General features: G+C 42.3%; 1 protein-coding gene and 2 long non-coding RNA genes across 7 annotated transcripts in view; 2 read left to right on the top strand and 1 right to left on the bottom strand.

Moving 5' to 3' along the window:
* Positions 1 to 6,280, top strand: part of LOC128329264 (uncharacterized) — a 28,046-nt gene extending 21,766 nt beyond the window's left edge. The window contains exon 3 of the long non-coding RNA XR_008309592.1: positions 5,930 to 6,280. This is a non-coding gene — a long non-coding RNA (uncharacterized LOC128329264). The remainder of the gene's footprint in view (positions 1 to 5,929) is intronic.
* The window catches only part of GOLGA4 (golgin A4), a 126,931-nt gene that overhangs the window by 23,178 nt on the left and 83,405 nt on the right, over positions 1 to 20,348 (bottom strand). For all 5 annotated transcript variants that reach the window (XM_053260134.1, XM_053260131.1, XM_053260133.1 and 2 more), the window contains 3 exons: positions 18,334 to 18,447; positions 1,345 to 1,365; positions 1,126 to 1,194 (listed from right to left, as the gene is read on the bottom strand). In XM_053260134.1, the coding sequence (XP_053116109.1) occupies positions 1,126 to 1,194; positions 1,345 to 1,365; positions 18,334 to 18,447 (204 nt within the window). The remainder of the gene's footprint in view (positions 1 to 1,125; positions 1,195 to 1,344; positions 1,366 to 18,333; positions 18,448 to 20,348) is intronic.
* Positions 11,119 to 16,171, top strand: LOC128329265 (uncharacterized). Its single transcript, XR_008309593.1, has 3 exons — positions 11,119 to 11,138; positions 14,501 to 14,588; positions 15,902 to 16,171. It is a non-coding gene; the product is annotated as an uncharacterized LOC128329265 (long non-coding RNA).

Here is a 20,348-nt window from a genome sequence, read left to right on the forward strand (position 1 = left end):
ATACAACCCTAGCTCATAAGCTTCAGCTCAGTATTCACAAACCCTGATTCTCTGTACATAGTGACAAACTGAATATGTATACAGTGACTTATATTAATCCTTTTTTTAAAAAAAAATTACCTGTAGCCCCTTCAGGGGGCTTCCTAAAGCCTGTAGGGGTGTGTGTGTGTGCAACTGTTCTACCTCCCCCTGCTGGCCTCTAGGACCTCACAGGGACCATTTGAGCATGTGTGGTGGCCTTTTAAAAAAATAATATTTTTTTAAAAAATGGCCGCTGAAAACAAAATGGCCACCGCGCATGCTCAAATGGCCTGTGTGAGGACTGGCATGGCCTAGGGCCTCACAGAGGCCATTTGAGCATGTGTGGTGGCCATTTTGTTTTCGGTGGCCATTTAAAAATTTTTCTTTAAAAATTGTGCGCCCCCTTCAAGTGGCGCCCGGGGCACGTGCCCTGCCTGCCCTACCCTAGATACGCCCCTGCTGACATATCAGGGTTTTTAGTCATTGTGGGGAGACTACTTTTGGCAATCACCCCCCGCGCCCTGCCTCTCACCTCTGCACCTGTCTGTGCCTTCTGAAAATATGATCCTGAAATCGTGGGACTCCCAGCAACATATTTTTGGAAAGACCCAGCTACTGCGGGGGGAAGGGGAGAACAGCAAAAAAAATTTCCCCTCCCCCATACACCCCTCCCCATACACCCCTGGTCTATTGGCAGTGTTAATCTGGATCGGTGTATAATGCAGTCCACATGGGAATCTGAACTGGTACATGCCTGAACAGACATAGTGGAGAAAGCAAATGCTGTATTATACATTAAAACTGATTTTAAGTCAGTTTAATGGTCCCCCCCCCGCCAAATTTGGGAAGTGTTTTGAGAGTTCACTTTTCCTTAAATCTGTCACAGAACTCCAGATATAAAATCTGTATTCTAAACTTGGCTTTGCCTGCTGCAAACTGATTTATGCCGACTTCTGCAGTAACATGGGAATAATAAGGGGTGGGTGGGGGAACAGAGTGTTTAAGTAGTCTTTTATAGTCATTGCATAAGAATTCAAACCAGACTTTGTTGTACTATGTCCAAGAGCCAAAGCTGAAGATTTCTTATACAAACTGCATTTTTACCTGTTCTCTGAATTCCTGTTCTTTCAGCTTTGAATCATTTACAATTGTCGTCTTCTGGGCTAACTGGGCCTGAAACACACACATATATGCTTCAGCATAGTACACATGAGAGAAAGTGCACAGTAAACATTGTTACCTCTGATGAATATTGTGATCAGCTTTACTGAAAAAATGTCTAAGGGGAAAACAGCACAAATATATTCATGAAGCCAATCTTACCTGAAGCTCTTCTATTGTTACCTAGAACAAAGAAAATATGAAGAGTTAATAATATGCTTTAAATTACACCCTGACACACAGAACATTATTCTCCCCAGATAACTTGCCATTAATTTTCTGTTTTAATTTGCTACCAACCTAATTTCCTATTTCTTTGTTTCATAAGCTTTCATGCAAAACATTTGAGATGGTCAACTTCAGTACTATATAATCAGCAGAATCTGCCAGGTAATATACCAACTATAATTTCTTTTCTAGCTTTGTCATGCCCAACATATAGCTTGGAAAGAAAATTTTAAAAAGAGATACACTAAAATATGAAGTTGATAAATAAATGGTTTAGAAATTAATGTTGGAAACCATCAATATTTTTCTGGCAATCTCTACTGGGTAACTAAAAATAAAATAAAATGAAAGCCAACCATAACCATGAAAAGAAGACAGCCAAAAAAACAACAAAAAAACCCCAAGGCAACATGCCCACTTTAGGCTGAAATCCTATATTTCTATTATATGTGCTTACATACCATTTAAATCAATGGGACAGGATTGTAGGTATATTACAACTTAAATGTGATGTCAGTTATCTCAATTAATTCCTATTCCTTTTTTTTTTTTTAATGTTGAGAAACTAAAAACTCTAAGTTAGTTCAGTTCAGTTCAAAGTTTATTACGGTCTATGACCAGCACAATAAGGGGAGCTCTAAGTTACAGTTTGGTTAAACTGACACAATACAACCAATATTTATATACTCCTTTTTTGAGCCACCTAATGGCGCAGCAAGGAAGTAACTTGCCTAAGGAGCACAAAATTGCTGGTTCGAATCCCCATTGGTATGTTTCCCAGACTATGGCAAACACCTATATCGGGCAGCAGCAATATAGGAAGATGCTGAAAGGCATCATCTCATACTGTGTGGGAGATGGCAATGGTAAACCCCTCCTGTATTCTACCAAAGAAAACCACATGGCTCTGTGGTCGCCAGGAGTCGACACCAACACGACGGCACAACTTTTTCAACAAAAGGTTCCCAACGCGGTTTACAGCTTTCTGTAGTTGAGTAACCACCTCCCTCAAGGTAGGAGTTGAGTGGGTGTACAGAGCCAAACTCAATGGTATAGTCGGAGACAACTATGATCAACACCCAGGCGTCAGGTGTTATCTGACGCCATGAGGGGAGGTAAGGTGCAAGGCGAGTGGGAGTGGTGCTGAGGGGCATCAGGTACTCCCAGGACTTGAAAATAAAAAATGTTGTTTCCGCTGATCCTGTTTGGACTTTTGCGGTTGGTGGTGCTGCTGCTAGGGGCACCTGGTTTAAAACTTGGAAGTGTGCTAGAAATCTCTGCGTTCCTAAGGTTTGTTTTGGAAACTCTGTTTTTTAAAGGATCGGATACCTTTGGGAAGAGGAAGAAAACTACTGAGACGGAGTAAACATCTTAGCAATGTAGCAAGACATTTAAAGCTTCTCCATAGTCTCATCAGTGTCTTTGGAGAACAAACCTTACCCATCAAAGAGTATGTTTTCTATCTTCTCTTTCATGTTTGCTTCCAGCAGTGTGGAGTGTAGCCAAGCATGGAGTCTAAGTGAAACCGAGGCAGCTAGAACCTTGACTCTGTTTCAGTTAGATGCTTCGTAGTGCTAAGGTGCTGCCACGTCCAGTCAGCTAACTTAGATAATGCAGTCATGATCTTAGAGCAGGAGGAGTCAGGCAAATCAGATTTGAGATCTTTGAAAGATCATCCATAGAGAATGATGAAACTTGGCCATGCAGGTCACAGAGTTCGCAATTTTGAGAGATAGGCAGGAAGCAAAGTAGAACCTCCTGCCCACAGCATCAAGCTTTCAGCCCTCTCTGTCAACTGGAGTGGAATGTTTCCTTGCAGACTTTGATTGAAGGGTACAAACAACAACCAGCGAGTTAGGAGCTGGGTATTTAAAGGGGAAGGGGCAGGAAGCTTCCTGAACCCTGTATAGGCTTTCAAATTTCTTTGACATAGTAGTGGCTGCTACAGGAGCTTCCCAGGCAGTCTTGGAAGCACCAACCAGAAAAGGCCACATAGGTAAGGCTGTCCGGTGCACTGTATATTTAGAGGCCAGAAAATCATATACCAAGTCCTTGACCTCAGCAGCAGGGGTTGGCATTTCAAGGATATTCCTGCCACCTGGATCCAGTAGGACTTAGTCTTCTCAGTAGGAGAACTGGATGGTGCAGCAGCCACCTGGTTTTCAGGGGATGTGCCTGATGGGGTCTCAGTCACATCCGAATCTTCCCCTGTGAATCAGAGGAGTCACCTGCAGGCAGGGAAAGTTCAGGGCCAGGTTGTGGTGGATCGTCTAAAGATAGAACTGGGTCACAAGGACGGTCACTCCCTGCCACTGATGTTGAGTCATGGGGGCAGAGTTCCCACCATGACAGTGGGCACAGCTGGACACTTGAAGGTATCAGTCAAGTGTGTCTCATCAGGTTTAGGTGTGTCAGACTCAGACAGGTCTGTTAGCTTCATAGTCTTCCACCAACAATAATCATCAAAATCATACGGAAGACCAGGAGAGGCAAAAAAGGGGACTGTCCCTTATATCAGTCACACAGTCAGAGGTGAGCAGGGGCAAATGCTCTAGGGGAACTGAGATAGTTCAAAGGACATACAGGCGTGGTGCTGATTAGTGGTAGCGTTCTTTCCTCAGAGAGTCTGGTGAACATCTGGGCAAATTATACAAAGGCGATGCTGAAGGAGTTTTAGGTACAGCAGGTATGGAGCCTGTCTCCTATAATCCTGGCCTTCAGTGATAGGAACCTCTTTAAAAGTTGAAGCTGTAGGGTTGGTTGAGCCAAGTAGAGACCTCCGTTGCCAGATTTGGCTTTTTTAAAGCCAAATTTTGGGTTACGGCCCATTTGACTCACGAGTATACTCCTTAGGTTCTGGCCACACTAGAGAGACTCCAAGTGGCGTCACTCAGTGTCAGAACCTGAACCACCACCTCTAGGTGAGTGGCCAAGTGTCGAGGAAGGAGAGATCACAATAGGTGATGGAGGCTGCAAAAGCACAGGGCACAAGTACCTTGCCAACACTGGTAAAGGTTTGACATCGAGGGTGTACTGATTGCTCGCATCACTGTCCAGGCTGGAGGAACCTTCCGCCTGACAAGGTCCAACATCAAGTGCTTTGAGGTCAAAGATGCTGAAGCTATGCCCCTAGAGGTGCCTACTACCAATGTCTACGTTGATGGTTTTCAAGTGGTGCTATCTCTCGACACTGAGCCCACTTGACACTGAGCCCAGTGCTGGTTTTGAAAAAATACAATCCTAGACGCAGGCAAAAAGCTTCCTCTGGGTTGGGCAGTAGAAGGGGAAGGCAGATATGGATATGTGACTGTCACCGATCCCGACATAAATCTGGAAGACACTGGCATGCCTGACACCAGCTTCTACGTCAACTCAGAGGAGCAGCGATGCTTATGCTCCAGCTGATCCCTAGAGCAAGAGTCATCATGCTTCCTCTTCTTCTTATGGGAATGTTGATTGCCCTTATCCACCGATGCTGGTTTCTTGAAGGTGAACATAGAAAGCTGCCATATACTGACTTGGTCTATCTAGCTAATTATTGTCTTCACAGACTGGCAGCGGCTTCTTCAAGGTTGCAGGCAGGAATTTCTCTCAGCCCTATCTTGGTGAAGCCAGGGAGGGAACTTGAAACCTTCTGCTCTTCCCAGAGCGGCTCCATCCCGAGGGGAATATTTTATAGTGTTGACACTTCTAGTCTCCCATTCATATGCAACCAGGGCAGACCCTGCTTAACTAAGGGGACAAGTCATGCTTGCTACCAGTGTTCCCTCTAAGACGTGTACACGTGCCTGTGCTCACAAGTTTTTTTTTATGTCCACTCAGTTAATTTTAGATCCCGCTCAGGTTGAATCAGGAAGGCCCCATTCTGAATGCATGTATGCACACACTGCTTTGATACTCCTGCCCAGAACAAAACTCATTCCGCACACAGATGAAAAAAAATAGAGAGAACACTGCTTGCTGCCACAAGACCAGCTCTCCTCTCTGGAGTGGAGTCTTCCCAATGTCTAGAGGGACTCGACACCGACAAAGTCAAAGTCAATGGCACCGATGATGCTGATGTCAACAACCTTGGGTGGGGTGTCAGCGGGCAGAGCACATTTTCATAAAGAGTAGCTCTAAGTCTCAGTTGTCTGCTCTTTCTTGACTGTTTATCGAAAGGAAGGCAGATTCACTAACTGCCAATGTTGTGATTCTCCCCCAAACACAGCAAACAGTGATCATGTCCAACAGAGGATGGCAAAGTTCCTCTACAGGACTTGCAATACTTGAAAGTTTTAGGAGCACACATTTTAGAGAGTAATGAGGGGCAGTCCATGGTCAACAACCATAAAAATTCACCAAGTCACCAAGTTAAGAGGGAGATCCAAACAGAGTAGCCGTGGGACAGGCCAAGGTCAGATGGGCCAATTCAAAGCGGGAAAAATACAACTGACCAGGTAAAGGGAGAATCTGTAGAGAATAACCAAGAAACAGTCAGAGACAAAAATATTAAGCAGATAAACAAATCTCTTCACAGGAATGAACAGAGAAGGGAGCAAGAACCCTTGCATTGCAGCAAGCGTGGAGGATGAGAAGGAACTGAAAGGGAAAGCATTCTCCCACCTATTTTACTGGGCACTCCCTTGCCCTCAGAATGCTGGAGAGTGCATATTGGAGCTACGAATTCCTCCATGGAGCTACTGCGCAGGCACAGAAGATCCAGTTGTGAGGGAAAATGGATAAACTCAGAGATTAGTAGCTTCACACACTGCAGAAAAACACTCTGGTGTACTGCCATTTTCAAAGGAAGACTCACACATCATCATGCAAGAGTCCTCATAAAAATGGTTCCTCCGCCTATAACAAAAATAAAGTAGCCACCTACAAACGTCCACTGCAGATGTAGCAGCTGGTTAATGGAACTGTTCTTTATCAGTGAAGAGCATTCCTCATCAGCAGCTGCAGCCTTTTAGCTCAGTACTGGAATGGATTCAAGCAACTATGCAATATCCCAGGTTTTCCATTTAACTGAAGAAAAACTGCATTCTAGAATCCTAGCAAAAATCCTGCCTTGGTATTCTCATCACATCCAAAGCAGTGACTATGGGCATTCACTTTTCTTAACAGACTGGTGCCAACTGTGTCTTAAAGACATGCTAGAGTCCAATTTCTGGGAACTGTGAAAACTATGGTGTACATTATTTGTGTTAAGTTTCCATCAGCATAAGGAGAGTCATCCCATAGGCTTGTCATTTCACAGTCTAATTTTAGATTATATTTAAGTCTTATGCAGTTCCAGATATTTATAGCTGTTTAGTGCTTCATCACAATCAAGAGGGATCTTACATAAGCCATGGTGTCAACTGGCTTGACCATGTTCTTACAGTATTGTTCTAGGTAGTTCATACAAGACAGCACTCAGATGGAATTATAAGCGGAGTACAGTGTAGAGACTGACCTTTCATTGGCCTACTTAACAGTCACTGGGGAGCCTGTATGATGCACAAGGAAGGCTCCAGGTATTTAACCTCTATTCCTCAATGCTAAAGAGTCAGCAATATTCCTACATGCCAGCCATAGAAGCTATCTGTTCTGTCTCACTTGAAAATGGAGTTTAAAGCCTATTTCTAAAACATACACAGAATGAGGGGGTGCACTTTTAGGTAAAGACTAATGGGAAAACATCCATGCCAAGCCTAACACAATAGACACAGATGAGTTCCAAGTGAGCAACAATCCAATAGTATAGCTTGTTTCGCCTATGTCCGTGCAATGCCATATATGCTGAGGAGAGAAGAGGGGGGTAGATTCTGTCAGCTTCCCTGACCTCTCCTCATGAACAACAGCCATCTCACCCTGCATTCCTGACTCGGCCGAGGAGGTTTGTTTTTGCAGCCCCGGACTTTCTGAAGAATCAGCTTGCTTGCAGCTTGAGTGCTTTCCTGTCCCACCTGTGCCTTCTACCTGAGTGCTTGACTCATTCCACCTGTCCCGAGGACGAGAGATCTCTCATAAGAGGGGAGATTTCTGGAGCCCGTGGGAGCATAAATAGGAAGCAGGCATGCTGGAGCCTCTGGTGCCGGGCCTTCGGTGTGGGACTGGGGTTTGGGGGAAAGTTATACTGGTGGGGTTGGAGATCTGGGTTAAAGTTTGTTAGTACTCCTTTTATTGGGCTGTGCCAATAAAATGCTGGAGGCATAGCCAAAGGGGACCAGCCTCTGGTGTCGGGCCTTTGGTGTGGGACTGGGGTTTGGAGGAAAGTTATACTGGTGGGGTTGGAGATCTGGGTTAAAGTTTGTTAGTCCTCCTTTTTTGGGGTTGTGCCAGGCCTTTTGTTGTCATGTGTCTGGAGGTTCTCTTAGGCAAGGTGATGCGGGGGATGGGGGTGTCCAGCAGCTCTGGAGCAGCTATGACTGTTGTGGTGGGGAATAGAAGAACTGGTGTTGGCAGAGCAGCTGGCCGTAACAGGGGAAAGGAAATCAGTGATTTAGTAACTGTTTCCACTTCCAGCTGCCCTGTCAGCTCTCTGGCCTCGGGGAGCAGTTCCAACTACCCACAGAACCTAGCCTTGCTCCTCTGCAGTGCCAGGTCAGTTCAGAATAAGACCGAAACCATCCATGACTTGATCATGGATGAGGGAGTCGACCTGGCTTGTATAACTGAGACCTGGATAGGGGAGGCTAGCGGCCCAGTTTGGGCCCAGCTTCTCCCACCAGGCTACTCTGTTGTGGAGAGGCATGGGGAAGTAGGTGGGGTGCGTGGGTGGACTGGCTGAGGTCCATAAGAATACCATCTCCCTTGCCAGGGTCCCTGTGAGACACTTGACTTATATTGAGCCTTTTTATAATTCAGCCTATTTCTGAGGCTGGGAAATAGGGACTGATTGGGAATTCTGTTGGTGTACCATCCACCACACTGCCCAGCTGACTCGCTAAGTGAGCTGACGGAGCTGGTCTCAGAATTGGTGTTGGAGTCACCCAGACTCTTAGTGCTGGGAGACTTCAATATCCATTGTGAGGCTGACTCGTCTGGTACAGCTCAGGAATTCATAGTGGCCATGACAACTATGGGCCTATAGTTCCAGGACTAACTCATGTTGCCAGCAACATATTCAATTTTGTCTTTTGTTTGTATTGGGGGGTGTTCTGTGGGTGGAGGATCTTGTGGTTTCCCCGTTGTCATGGATGGACCACTACCTGTTTAAGGTTGGTTTCACAGCCACAACCCAGCCCTGCAGGGATGGAGGACCTATTAAGATGGTCTGCCCTGATGCTGGACCCAGTAGGATTCCAAAAGGCCTTGGAGGATTTAACGCTGGTGCTGCCAGTGATTCTGTCGATGCCCTGGTGAGAACCTGGAATAGGGAACTCACCAGGGCAGTAAGCACAATTGCTCTTAAGCATCCCTTCTGACCTGCTTTAAAAGTGGCCCCTTGGTATACAGAGGAGTTACGGGGTCTGAAGCAGCAAGGTAGGTGACCAGAACGCAAGTGGAGGAGAACTCTGCTTAAAATTGACAGGACACGACATAGAGCCCATTTGAAGTTATATGCTGAAGCAGTGTGTATGGCAGAAAACCAATTCCAGTCGGCACGCATTGCTTCTGCAGGTTCGTATTCGGCAGAGTTGTTCTGGACTGTGAGGAGTTTGATTCAGGCTCCTTCCATTTCGAACCAGTCCCCAGAGACTATGTTCTGCTGCAACGCTTTTAGTGGATTCTTTGCGGACAAAATTTCTTGTATTTGGGCCAACTTGGACTCCATTGTTTTTGCAAAGTCTATGAAGGTAGTGTCCAACAATCCCTCTTGCAGTATTAGATTGGATCAGTTTCAATCTGTGATACCTAAGGTTGTGGACAAGCTCTTGGGATGGTGCGGCCTACCACTTTTTCTCTGGATCCTTGCCAGACTTGGCTGCTTCTATCTAACAGTGAAATGGTTGGAGATGGGCTAGTTTATATCATTAACTCATCGCTAAAGGAGGGTAGGATGCCTCCATGTGTGAAGGAGGCAATGATTAGACCACTTATAGCCCAGTCTCCAATCTCCCATGGTTGAGCAAGGTGATTGAAAGAGTGGTGGCTAACCAGCTCCAGGCAGTTTTGGAGGAAACCAATTATCTAAACCCATTTCAAACTGGCTTTAGAGCAGGCTATGGGGTTGAGACAGCCTTGGTCGGCCTCATGGATGACCTTTACCACAGAATCAACAGAGGGAGTGAGACTCTGTTGGTTCTTTTGGGTCTCTTGGCAGCGTTCGATACCATAAACTATGGTATCCTTCTGGATTGCCTGGGGGAGTTGGAGATAGGAGGCACTGCTTTGCACTGGTTCCTCTCCTATCTCTCAGGCAGGTTCCAGATGGTGGAGCTTGGTGATGGTTTCTCTTCGAAACAGGAACTATTATATGGAGTCCCTAGGGACTTCATTCTGTCACCAATGCTTTTTAACATCTACATGAAACTGCTGGGTGAGGTCATCAGGAGATTTTGTGCAGGGTGAATTAGTATGCTGATGACCCCCAAATCTATCATCATCATCATCATCATCAGGAAATGGCATTCACTCCCTAAATGCCTGCCTACAGGCACCAATGGGCTGGATGAGGGATAACAAACTGAAGCTGAATCCAAGCAAGATGGAAGTGCTCATTGTGGGGGGTCGGAATTTGAGGGATGAGTTAGATCTTCCTGTGCTGGAGGAGGTTACACTCCCCCAGAAAGAACAGGTACATAGCTTGAAAGTGCTCTTGGATCCAGGCCGCATCCTGGTGTCTCAGGTTGAGGCTATGGCCAGGAGCACTTTCCATCAACTTCAGCTGATTAGACAGCTGCGTCTATTCCTTGAAGAGAATGACCTAAAAACAGTGGTGCATCAGCTGGTAACCTTCAGGCTTGAATATTGCAAAGTGCTCTGCGTGGGGCTGGCTTTGTACGTAGTTCGAAAACTTCATTGAGTTCAAAATGCGGCAGCCAGACTGGTCTCTGGAGTAACCTGGAGAGACCATACTATGCCTGTTTTAACACAGTTGCATTGGCTACCAATATGTTTCTGAGCAAGATACAAAGTCCTGGTTATTACCTTTAAAGCCCTGAATGGCTTGGGTCTGGGATACCTTAGAGAGCACCTTCTTCTGTATGACCCCCATCGCATGTTGAGGTCATCTGGAGAGGTCCATCTCTAGTTACCACCGGTATGTCTGGTGGCGATTTGGAGCTGGACCTTCTCTGTAGCTGTTCCTGGCCTATGGAATGCACTTCCAGCAGATATCTGTAATTTAGGCTCATTGCTGGCCTTTAAAAGAGCCCTTAAAGACCTTCTTGTTTGGCTTGGCCTTACAAGGTTTTTAAGTTGTTTTTAAGTATTTTAATTGGTTTAAAATGGTTCTGAACTGTTTTAAAATTCTTTTTATATTGTTTTAAAAGTGTGTTTTAAATGGTGTTTGTTTTATGTTTTTTAAACTTGATTTGCAACACCCAGAGCCTTTGGATGGGGTGGTCTAGAAAATAAACAAACGCAGGAAGTATTGAAACAACAGCTCATTTTTTTGTTATACTGCAGTTTTTATAATGATACCCGTAGTTATTATTTGCTGCCTTTTAAAAAAATTATCTAGGGTGTTCTGATAAGTTCTATGTCAGTTACGTTTTATCAGATACGAATAATAGGTTATCTTTAAGCATAGTAAAGTTTTGTGTTGTTTTTACAGCAGGGAAGGTTCAACAGAAGATAAGCTGATTGGAATGTTTGTAAGTATTATATTTTAATTATGCTCTTATACGTAAAACTGCTTGATTATTAGTACAGCAAGTTAGTATTATTTAGTTTTTCCTCCTTTTTCTGGTCTGTGATCAAAATTAAGATTCATTCATTCATTCAATTAGCTTGTTCAGATCTCCCTTCAATTCCACTTCCCCCAGCCAGCTGCAGTTCAGGGACGGGCAGAGAAAGAACGCACGCAAGGAAAATTGATAATGTAAACTTTCCAGCCTTGAAATAAGATACATTCTAGTAAAGTGTCCAATAATCTGATAGGGCTTTTTGGAGAAACCTCCAGTCCAAGAGTGGCAAGAGAATGGGTGAACAGGAATAAGAATCACACAGAGACTACAAATGGCTTCTTCACTCTTGTGTCATTGCTCCACTATGAGGAAGCCAGATTATTTGTGCTTTGTGCAATATTTGAGCTTTGAGCTTTTTAATGTAGTGATTCTCTTTATTTAGCAGGGGGAGAGTAACTGGCCATATCCAGCCCCAGCACAGTACCTCCAGTGACTGTTACTTGTGTCTATCTTATATTTCTTTTTAGATTGTAAGTCCTTCAGAGACAGGGATCCATCTTATCTTATTCATTATTATTTCTCTATGTAATCCGCTTTGGAAACATTTTTGTTGAAAAGCGGAATATAAATTTTGTTGTTGTTGTTATATATTTTGATTTCATTTAGCAGTTAAATTCCAGTATTGTTTTTCTCTTCATTGTTCATTTTAGGCTAGCCATAGCCAAAGCATTTGTTTTAATTCAATTTTTGTTATAATTCAATTTTCTCCTGAATTGATCCCACTATGAGATCGCTTGCATTAACTAGTTAGTCCCTGCCTTTGTTTGGGGTTTGTCTATAACTAAATAATTTCATTTTAATACAATTTTCTTCCTATCTGACCCCACCCCACCCATGCTTCATTATACTCTAACTCATCTTCTTATGAGTTTGAGAGAGACTGCATTCATTTTGGGGTCCTTGGGTGGGGAAGCTTGCCTTGGCTTTCCCTGAAGTAGTTCCCGAGATCTGCTGTCCAAAGAACTGAACTCCCAAGCTCCACCCAACCTCATTTATTCCTTATTATTCAGTGTGTCTGTGTGAGAAAGGCGAGTGGGTCCCCTATAGTAGGAGCTGTTGCTTCTATTTGAAAGCTGCTTTTCCCCAAATGAGTCATCAGATACCTCAGCATGCCAGTCACTTTACACTCTGCATGTTATTATTATAGTGCCTGCCTTGAGATTGTGTTCATTTGTGGGAAATTTCTTCATTATCTGACCTGTCTAGTCAGTCAGTCAGTCTTATTACAGCCATTGGCCAGCCAGAAGATAAAAATCAGAATAAAAAAATTTAACTAACAACAACAACCTCCTAATAATAACACACAGTAGAACAATATACAAGCATCCAAAATAGATTACTTTAAAAACAGTAAAACAGCTCCTAAAATTGAGACTTTAATCTTATAACAATGTAAACAAAATTTGCTACTACTTTTGTAATCTCATAGCTTGTATCTGCAAGGCAATATCGTGTATAAAAAAAGCTCACACCTTCCAGGAAATCTAACTAACAGAGGGGAAATAAGTTCTTCTCTGACATCTCGATACAAAGAATAATATAACAGAACATGGGTGACAGTTTCCAGGAGGCCAGAGCCACAAGGGCAGAAAACAGTAGCTGAAGAATCTTGAAGAATCCAAACCTTTCCAAAAGAGAGGAGGGCAGCACATTTAAACGGGTCCAAGCAAACGAAACCCGAAACTTAGGAAAGTGAAGCAGTGTTAAATAATTAGCACCTCTATCTCCCATGGGGGGAATCCCAAAATGTAAGGGAGAACAGGTCCTGTTAGCTGAGGACACAAGTTCCTGACATTCAATATTATGCAACCGTAGAAACAGTATTTCCTTCACCTTATTATTTTCCAGAGTAAGTAGTTCAGAAGGAGAAAGCCCCAATTGCATTATTTTGTTATTTACATGTGATAACCAGGGGTTTGGATAAGAATCCAACCATAGATATCGGAAGAAAGAAAATTCCCAAATCTCTAAACAGAGTTTAATCCATCTAGCAAAAGTAAGTTCCCAAGCTTTACAGGCTATAGAGAAAGACCCAGATTCCAGGCAAAGAGCAGAATATGACATACACCTAGGCACTGCAAAGATTGCTCTTAAAAATATAGACTGTACTATCTCCAATTCAGTTGTTACCCCCTGTATCCATAATGAGGCTCCAAAAAGTAACTGAGCCACAATCTTAGCCCAAAATACATGGGGTGCCATAGGTACAAACTGGCCTCCTTTAGTGTAGTAAAAGCACAAAGAGACACTAAGAGTTCTATGGGCTATATGAATAGAGGGCAGCTTATGAGTATTCCAGTTAAGATTATATTGAACAAATATGCCTATATATTTATATTTATAAACTTGCTCAATACAGTTCTGACTTACTACCCATTTATATAATTTCCTGGATTTGGAAAAAACCAGGACCTTTGATTTTTTATAGTTGATAACTAACTTGTTATCATTGCAATAGCAGGCAAAAGCATGCAGCAGTCTTTGCAAACCTAGTCTAGTCTGAGATAATACAACCGCATCATCAACATATAACAAAACCAACACATGTTTATTAGCCAGCTTTGGTGCATGTGAACCCACCTTTTCCAGAAATTGGGCCAAATAATTAATAAAGAGATTAAACAATGTAGAGGCCAAGACACAACCCTGTCTGACCCCGAGAGTAGAAGGAATTAAATCACTTAAATCCCCATTAGTGGCATACCTAACCCGTAACGAAGATTTGGAATAAAGCTACATCATCAGAAATAACAATCTCTTATCTATTGTAGTTTTTTCAAGTTTGGACCATAATAAGTGTCTGGAAATGGAATCAAATGCAGATTTTAAATCTTTAAAAGCAACAAAAAAAATTGCCTTTAGGGCTACTAGAATATTTCTTCGCTAGATGATGCAAGATCATACAACGATCAAGAGTAGAGAGGCCTGCTCTAAAACCTGCTTGCTCAATCCCAAGAATCTGGTTCTCTGAGATCCATGCCTAAAGCTTATCCAATAGATAAAGAGCATATAGCTTACCAACTACAGACAACAAGCTTATAGGCCTATTATTAGATGGATCCAAATGAGAACCATTTTTAAATACAGGAACAACTATTGCAGTTTTCTATTTCTCTGGTATAATTCCTGTGCTATTAATAGATGTAAATAAATTAGCTAGAGTTTAGCCCACCATTCTATATTAGCTTTTAATAGTTTGGGAAGAATAAGGTCTGGACCAGGGCCTTTTCCAATTTTTAAACGTCCTACTAAATTCGTTATTTCTGCAGGAGTAACGGGAGGCCAATGGAGTAACTCATCAATCAAAGGTGGTACAAAAACCTGACTAGGCTGTGCAGCATTATAAACTGCAAAAAAGTGAGTTTCCCACGATCTAGCCAAAATTCTTCAAGGCATGTTAACTCGGCTTGATACAGAAAGAATTCTCCAAAAATTGTGGCTAGCTTTATTATTGGTAGCCATTATAAGCTTATTCCAGGCATTTCATAAGGCTTGATGTTTAGCAAATTTGAGAATGCTTTTATATGCTTTCTTTATCTGTTAATAGATTGGTGGAAGAATTTGTTCTGAGCCCGATCTATATTCTCTGTAAATACTCTTCAATTGTTTACGTAGTGCCCTATAAACGTGAGTCAAACCAATTATTAGTTGCTCTCTTACAATGAGCATGTGAAGACTGTAACTTACTAAAACATAAAAACTTTTGTAAAAGAGCATCTTCTAATTTTTCATAAACAATCATTGTTTGCAGGCCCAAATGTGCTGGCACAATAGAATTACATAGATTTCTACCTCCGTGGGAGTCATAAAACATAGATATCTCACTTTCTACTTCCTTTGACCATTTTATTTTGCAACTTAAATAGGCAGAACTATCATCAAAAACACAGGGGGAAAGATTATCCCTCCTTTTCTGGGGAAGATCTAGATAAATGAACATAGGAAAATGATCACTGGAAATTTGCTCACCCACCTTGAAAGAAGTGACATAAGGAAGAAGATTTAGAAATCATAACATAATCCACAACACTACTCCCCCGCAAGGAAAGAAACATGTATTCCCGAGGGATATCCAGGGGTAGAGTACCATTTAATATTGTCAGCTCAAGTATCCTAATTAGAATATTCATCAGTTGGGCTCCTGATGAATTGATGGCTTTATCTTTAGAAAAATGATTGAGAATGGGAGCACCATCTATACAGTCACCCCATTTCCAAAGTGAGAGGCCATCAACGTTGTATCATCAGTAACGCATCTAGAATTAAAATCCGCCATAAGGATTATAGAAGCATAAGGATAATTCAATAATGCTTCAGTTATGTATAAATCCAACTGTTGTCAAATAATGCTAGTGGAGTTGACTGTTTGACCCAGAGGCAGATAAACATTAATCAATAACAAACCTCCACTCAGCCTTAATCAGAATTGCCATAGCATAAGGGGGAAAGTCAGATAATCGAATGGATTCTACATTCAAGGCTAACAACATACAGCATACTAATCCGGCCTTCAGCCTTCCCGTTAGTATCCGAGTAGGCTTTCAATGAATAAATAGTATAACCACTGATATTACTCTCTTCTTTTGTCCATGTCTCCTGAAACACTAAAATATCCCACAGTTGTATAAAAGTAATAAACTCTTTATCGTTTCTCTTCCCATTCCACTCAGCAATATTCCAACCAAGAATTTTCCAGGTTGACTGTTTACAGCTCACATTACAAATCTCGGATCGAGCAGGAAGAGATTGTTCAAGTGGAGACTCCGAGAGTGAAGGTCCAGTGCCATTTCCTGTCAGTAACGTTACCACAGAGGGTTTCACCTCTGAAAAACTTTCCACATTCCCTTCAGATGGTGCAAAACCAGACACAGGCTTCAGATAAACCTGCTTATCAAGGACAAACTAAGACTGTCATTTCTGCAGAAGAGGACTTGATACATTTTCCAAACTTCCTAAGGTCTTTTCAGAGGGCAGAAGGAAATTTGAGATTTTAGTCTGTCTCAGGTGGTGTAAATCAGCAGTGGGCAAGGTGCTCAATTGAGCCTTCATGCAGGAGGAGTTAAATTTATCATTCTCCTGTAAATAAGTAAATGAAATAATATTTCTTGCGCTTTTCTCTTGTGGCGGCGTCTTCCTTTGATTTCGATTTTCTATTAGAATAGCCTCAAGAGATGTTAACTTAGAAATATTAGACCAAAAGCCATCCTTCAGAAGGAATCCTGCTATTAATTCAGTCTTATCTGCTTCATCCGAGTTCCCCATTAAACTAACGGGGTTTAAAGCTATCAGAGAATTCTTAGGCATAGGAGCAGTCAGCGCCTCAGTAAATTTAGAGGTACCAGGTTCCAAAGACTTCATTTTTTGCGTGATTAACATTTCTAGTCTGATTAACAGCCTGCATTGCCAAGGATAAATTCCTCTATATTTCAGATGGTTCACGATCCTCCAGATAATGTGGGGGTTGCAAATCTTCTGATAGTTCTCCCACTTCGAAGATAGTTGCAAACAGAAGATCATTTAGTTCACTTGGACTTAAAAGAGCTGAAGTGGGAACAGCATATGTATTCAGAGTTTGATCCGTACACCTGAACTGAGTTTGTTTATCTTTCATAACTAAAGAGGAACTACAAGAGTTCCTTGAGATTGTGTTGATTTGTGGGAGATTTCTTCATTATCTGACCTGTCTAGTCAATAATGCCAGGTCTACCCTCCTCGTGATGCCTGTCCCTATTTGCGTGCATTGACACTTCTCTTGGCCTCTTCTGTTGTGCCTTGGCCAGAGTGCCACATCTGGTAGGGACCAATGGAGTCTTCTCTGCCCAGCTGAGCCACCTCCCTATTCCCATGCAGTGTTTATGTGTTTCTCTACTAGCCAAAGAGCTACAACTGACCCAAGTCAACAACCCCTGACTTTTGTTGCTGTTTACTGGCAAATGTTTAGCGACAGGACTGCGAAGGGGAATTTAAGACTGAGTTTGGTGGAAGTCAGGTAGACAGGAATATGCTGAAGGGCAGCTGGCCAGACAAAAGCCTACCTTCTGTCTCAGCCTTATGCCTTGGGGAAAAACCCATTGTGCACCACAAAGTTTTTCCCACAAATCTGGGGACATTTTCTAACCTAGCCAAAGAAATAAGTCCCATTCACTCCTGTGTCATCATACCAATCTCTGGTGTTACAGCCTGTTGCAAAGTCTGTCCATCTGGGTATTCCTTCGCCCTGCCCAAGACTGCCACTCAAGTCCAGTGTCCAGGTCTGCCCTCCTAGATGATCCTCTGCATCTCCTCCTATAGACTTCTCTCTGTTTTTTATTTATTTAAATAGGAATTGGGCTTCATAACTGTGTGTCTTTTTAATGGCTTCTAAACACAGCCCCCTTTGTTCTATCTTTCTAAAACTTGGAATGATCCTAGAAAACCTGGGCATTTCATGCCAACTGGCCATAAAACAGGAAAAGATAGCAACGGTACTGGGGGCTCTAATTTCAGCAAATAAGTACAGATATAAATGAGGATTCAGAATTAAAAACAAATGGAGAGATGAAACACTTTTTTTCTCTTGCATAGCACTACATAAAGCAACTGTTACAATGATGTGGAGGAAGCACAAGCAAACTTGTTTCTCCATACTTCTGCTGTGTCACTGAAAAGAGAATTAATTATGATAGCATTTGATTTATTGTCACTATAAAATCAAGGCGTCTAGCAGTAGTTCAGTTTCTGAGGTTATCCAACTTTACACCCAAGCAATTGCTTCAATGGTAGACAATTGTAATGATATAAAGGTTGAAAAAGTCACTTTGTCACCTGTTAAGCTGCTAATTTATAAAATCAAGGCGTCTAGCAGTAGTTCAGTTTCTGAGGTTATCCAACTTTACACCCAAGCAATTGCTTCAATGGTAGACAATTGTAATGATATAAAGGTTGAAAAAGTCACTTTGTCACCTGTTAAGCTGAAAGGAAGTTAAACACACTATAGGCCAAATAGGCTATTTCTCTCAAAAATCTAAATTTCTAAAAAATGAAAACCTGGTACAAATTTAGAGCCACTGTAAGTTAAGAAAAACACTTTACAAAAGACATAAAATTATGACTGTCAACTTACTTCTCCACTGTTCCAGCTTTCTTCATCCGCCAGCCTTTGTTTGTATTCTTCCTGTAATTTCTCCAGCTGTTTCTGTAGCTCATTTACTTTTTCTGTCATTTCTTCTTCTCTGGTCTTCAGAATAATAAAAAAATTAAGGGCATTAATTTATACACTGCACAGTTGGGGTGCAATCTCTCTCGTGCCGGCCTCAACTGCAAAACTTCCATTAATTGTTTAATGAGTTGTATTGCATCCTTAAAGTCTAAACACGTAAATCCTATTGCGAAAAACTCATGCAGGAAATAGCAAACTACTGAACCCAGAACAAATCATCCTGCCACACAACTACTGAAAAAGTATTAGCATTTAAGAGTTGCACAGCCAATTCTGACTACAGTTTATTAAAGTGAAAAACAGCTACATTATGAAAACTGTCAAGTGGGACTATAATCTTTAACAGAGCCTATAAATACACAAATATGTTAAATGCCTGCAGCAGGTGCAGAATAGATAGCAAAAATGCAACCAATGAGAGAGAATAATTTGTCACTGTGCACTATTTTCTGGATGTTTCCTACTAAAAGGGCTGTGGAAATCTCCTTGTGTACTCATCTGAGACAAGTGAAAAACGATGCCCAACAAGCGCTGCCTCCTGGAATTGCTCCTCACAAACAGCCCCGTGCTCACTTGCTTGCTCCCACCCTGAGCAGTGAGTCAGTGGCTTCGCTAAGCCAGTACTGAAAAGAAGAGCCCTGTCATTCCTCCCAGTCCCAACTCGCAAGTTGCAGCAAAAGTGAGTGGCCAGCAGTGTGTCAGTGACTTCATAAGGACAGCGCTGCATAGAGCTTCATGCTGCATCTCTCTCTCTCTTTCTTCTTGACTCTCTGATAATTCAGCTATTCCAACTGATCATATTTATTATCTCTAGATAAAAACGTGATGCTTATATTCCCATTCTCAAAGCACTTCTCTAGTGGAGAGCATTCATTTTAAGAGGAAGGAAAGCTGATCATAATGTACATAAAGGTATCTGCATGTTTACTGATCACAGAGACTTTACAGCAGGGGTGGGGAACCTTGGCCCTCCAGCTGTTGTTGAACTACAACTCCCACCATCCCCAGCCACATGGCTGGGGATGGTGGGAGTTGTAGTTCAACAACAGCTGGAGGGCCAAGGTTCCCCATCCCTGCTTTACAGTGCGCATTAGTCTTGCGTGCAATTGCAACTTCACTTTAATGGAGCTTGCCCTCCACAGAAACAGGCTGCCTTTAATCACACAGTGATTCAATGTAGGGCTAATTCACACCATCATTATTCCATGCCAACAGTTCATTCCTGAGAGCAAGTTGTGTCTGTCTGTATGCTGTATGAAAATGACTGCCTCCACCAATATTAGTCAGCCCGAAGTCTTGGTTCTTGGGGTCAATACCACTGAGTGCTTTCCCCATATAACCTACCTAGTATAGATCCTGCCAAGTTATGACAGAGTTGTGAACAGCATAGCAAATACCATATTTACCTGAATAGAAGGCAACTCTGAATTTAAGAAAGAAAAGACAAAGGCATTTCAGTTATACCTGTATTCACCCAAAAGAAAGACGATTCTGGATTTAACATGACACTCCTCCCCCCCCACACCCCATTTAACAGGAAAGATCTGGGGAAAATATTCATCTTGGGTTCAGATAAATACGATTTTTCTTTGTCCTGTGAAGAGAAAAAGCTACCTGCAAAGAACGCATTTGTTGGCATTTTAAAAAGAACACTACTACTTGACACTAGCATTGAAAATTAACTGGTATCTATGGGATAATCACGCAAAAAGATAATACTGCAATATACTGTGATGCACAAAGAATTAATAAAAATGCCAAGCTCTTGCCTGTGTACACACACACACAGAGAATTCCCACTGTGCCGCAGATTTAATGCATACCAACAGGGAAACTAGGGTTAGGCAATTGTAGGTTGGTTCTCAAATATTGTTTGCTGTGATATTCATTTTCAGAGGTAGGCAGCCATTGTGATACTG

Source organism: Hemicordylus capensis, chromosome 6, assembly GCF_027244095.1.
Source record: "Hemicordylus capensis ecotype Gifberg chromosome 6, rHemCap1.1.pri, whole genome shotgun sequence".
NCBI classification, from domain to species: domain Eukaryota; kingdom Metazoa; phylum Chordata; class Lepidosauria; order Squamata; family Cordylidae; genus Hemicordylus; species Hemicordylus capensis.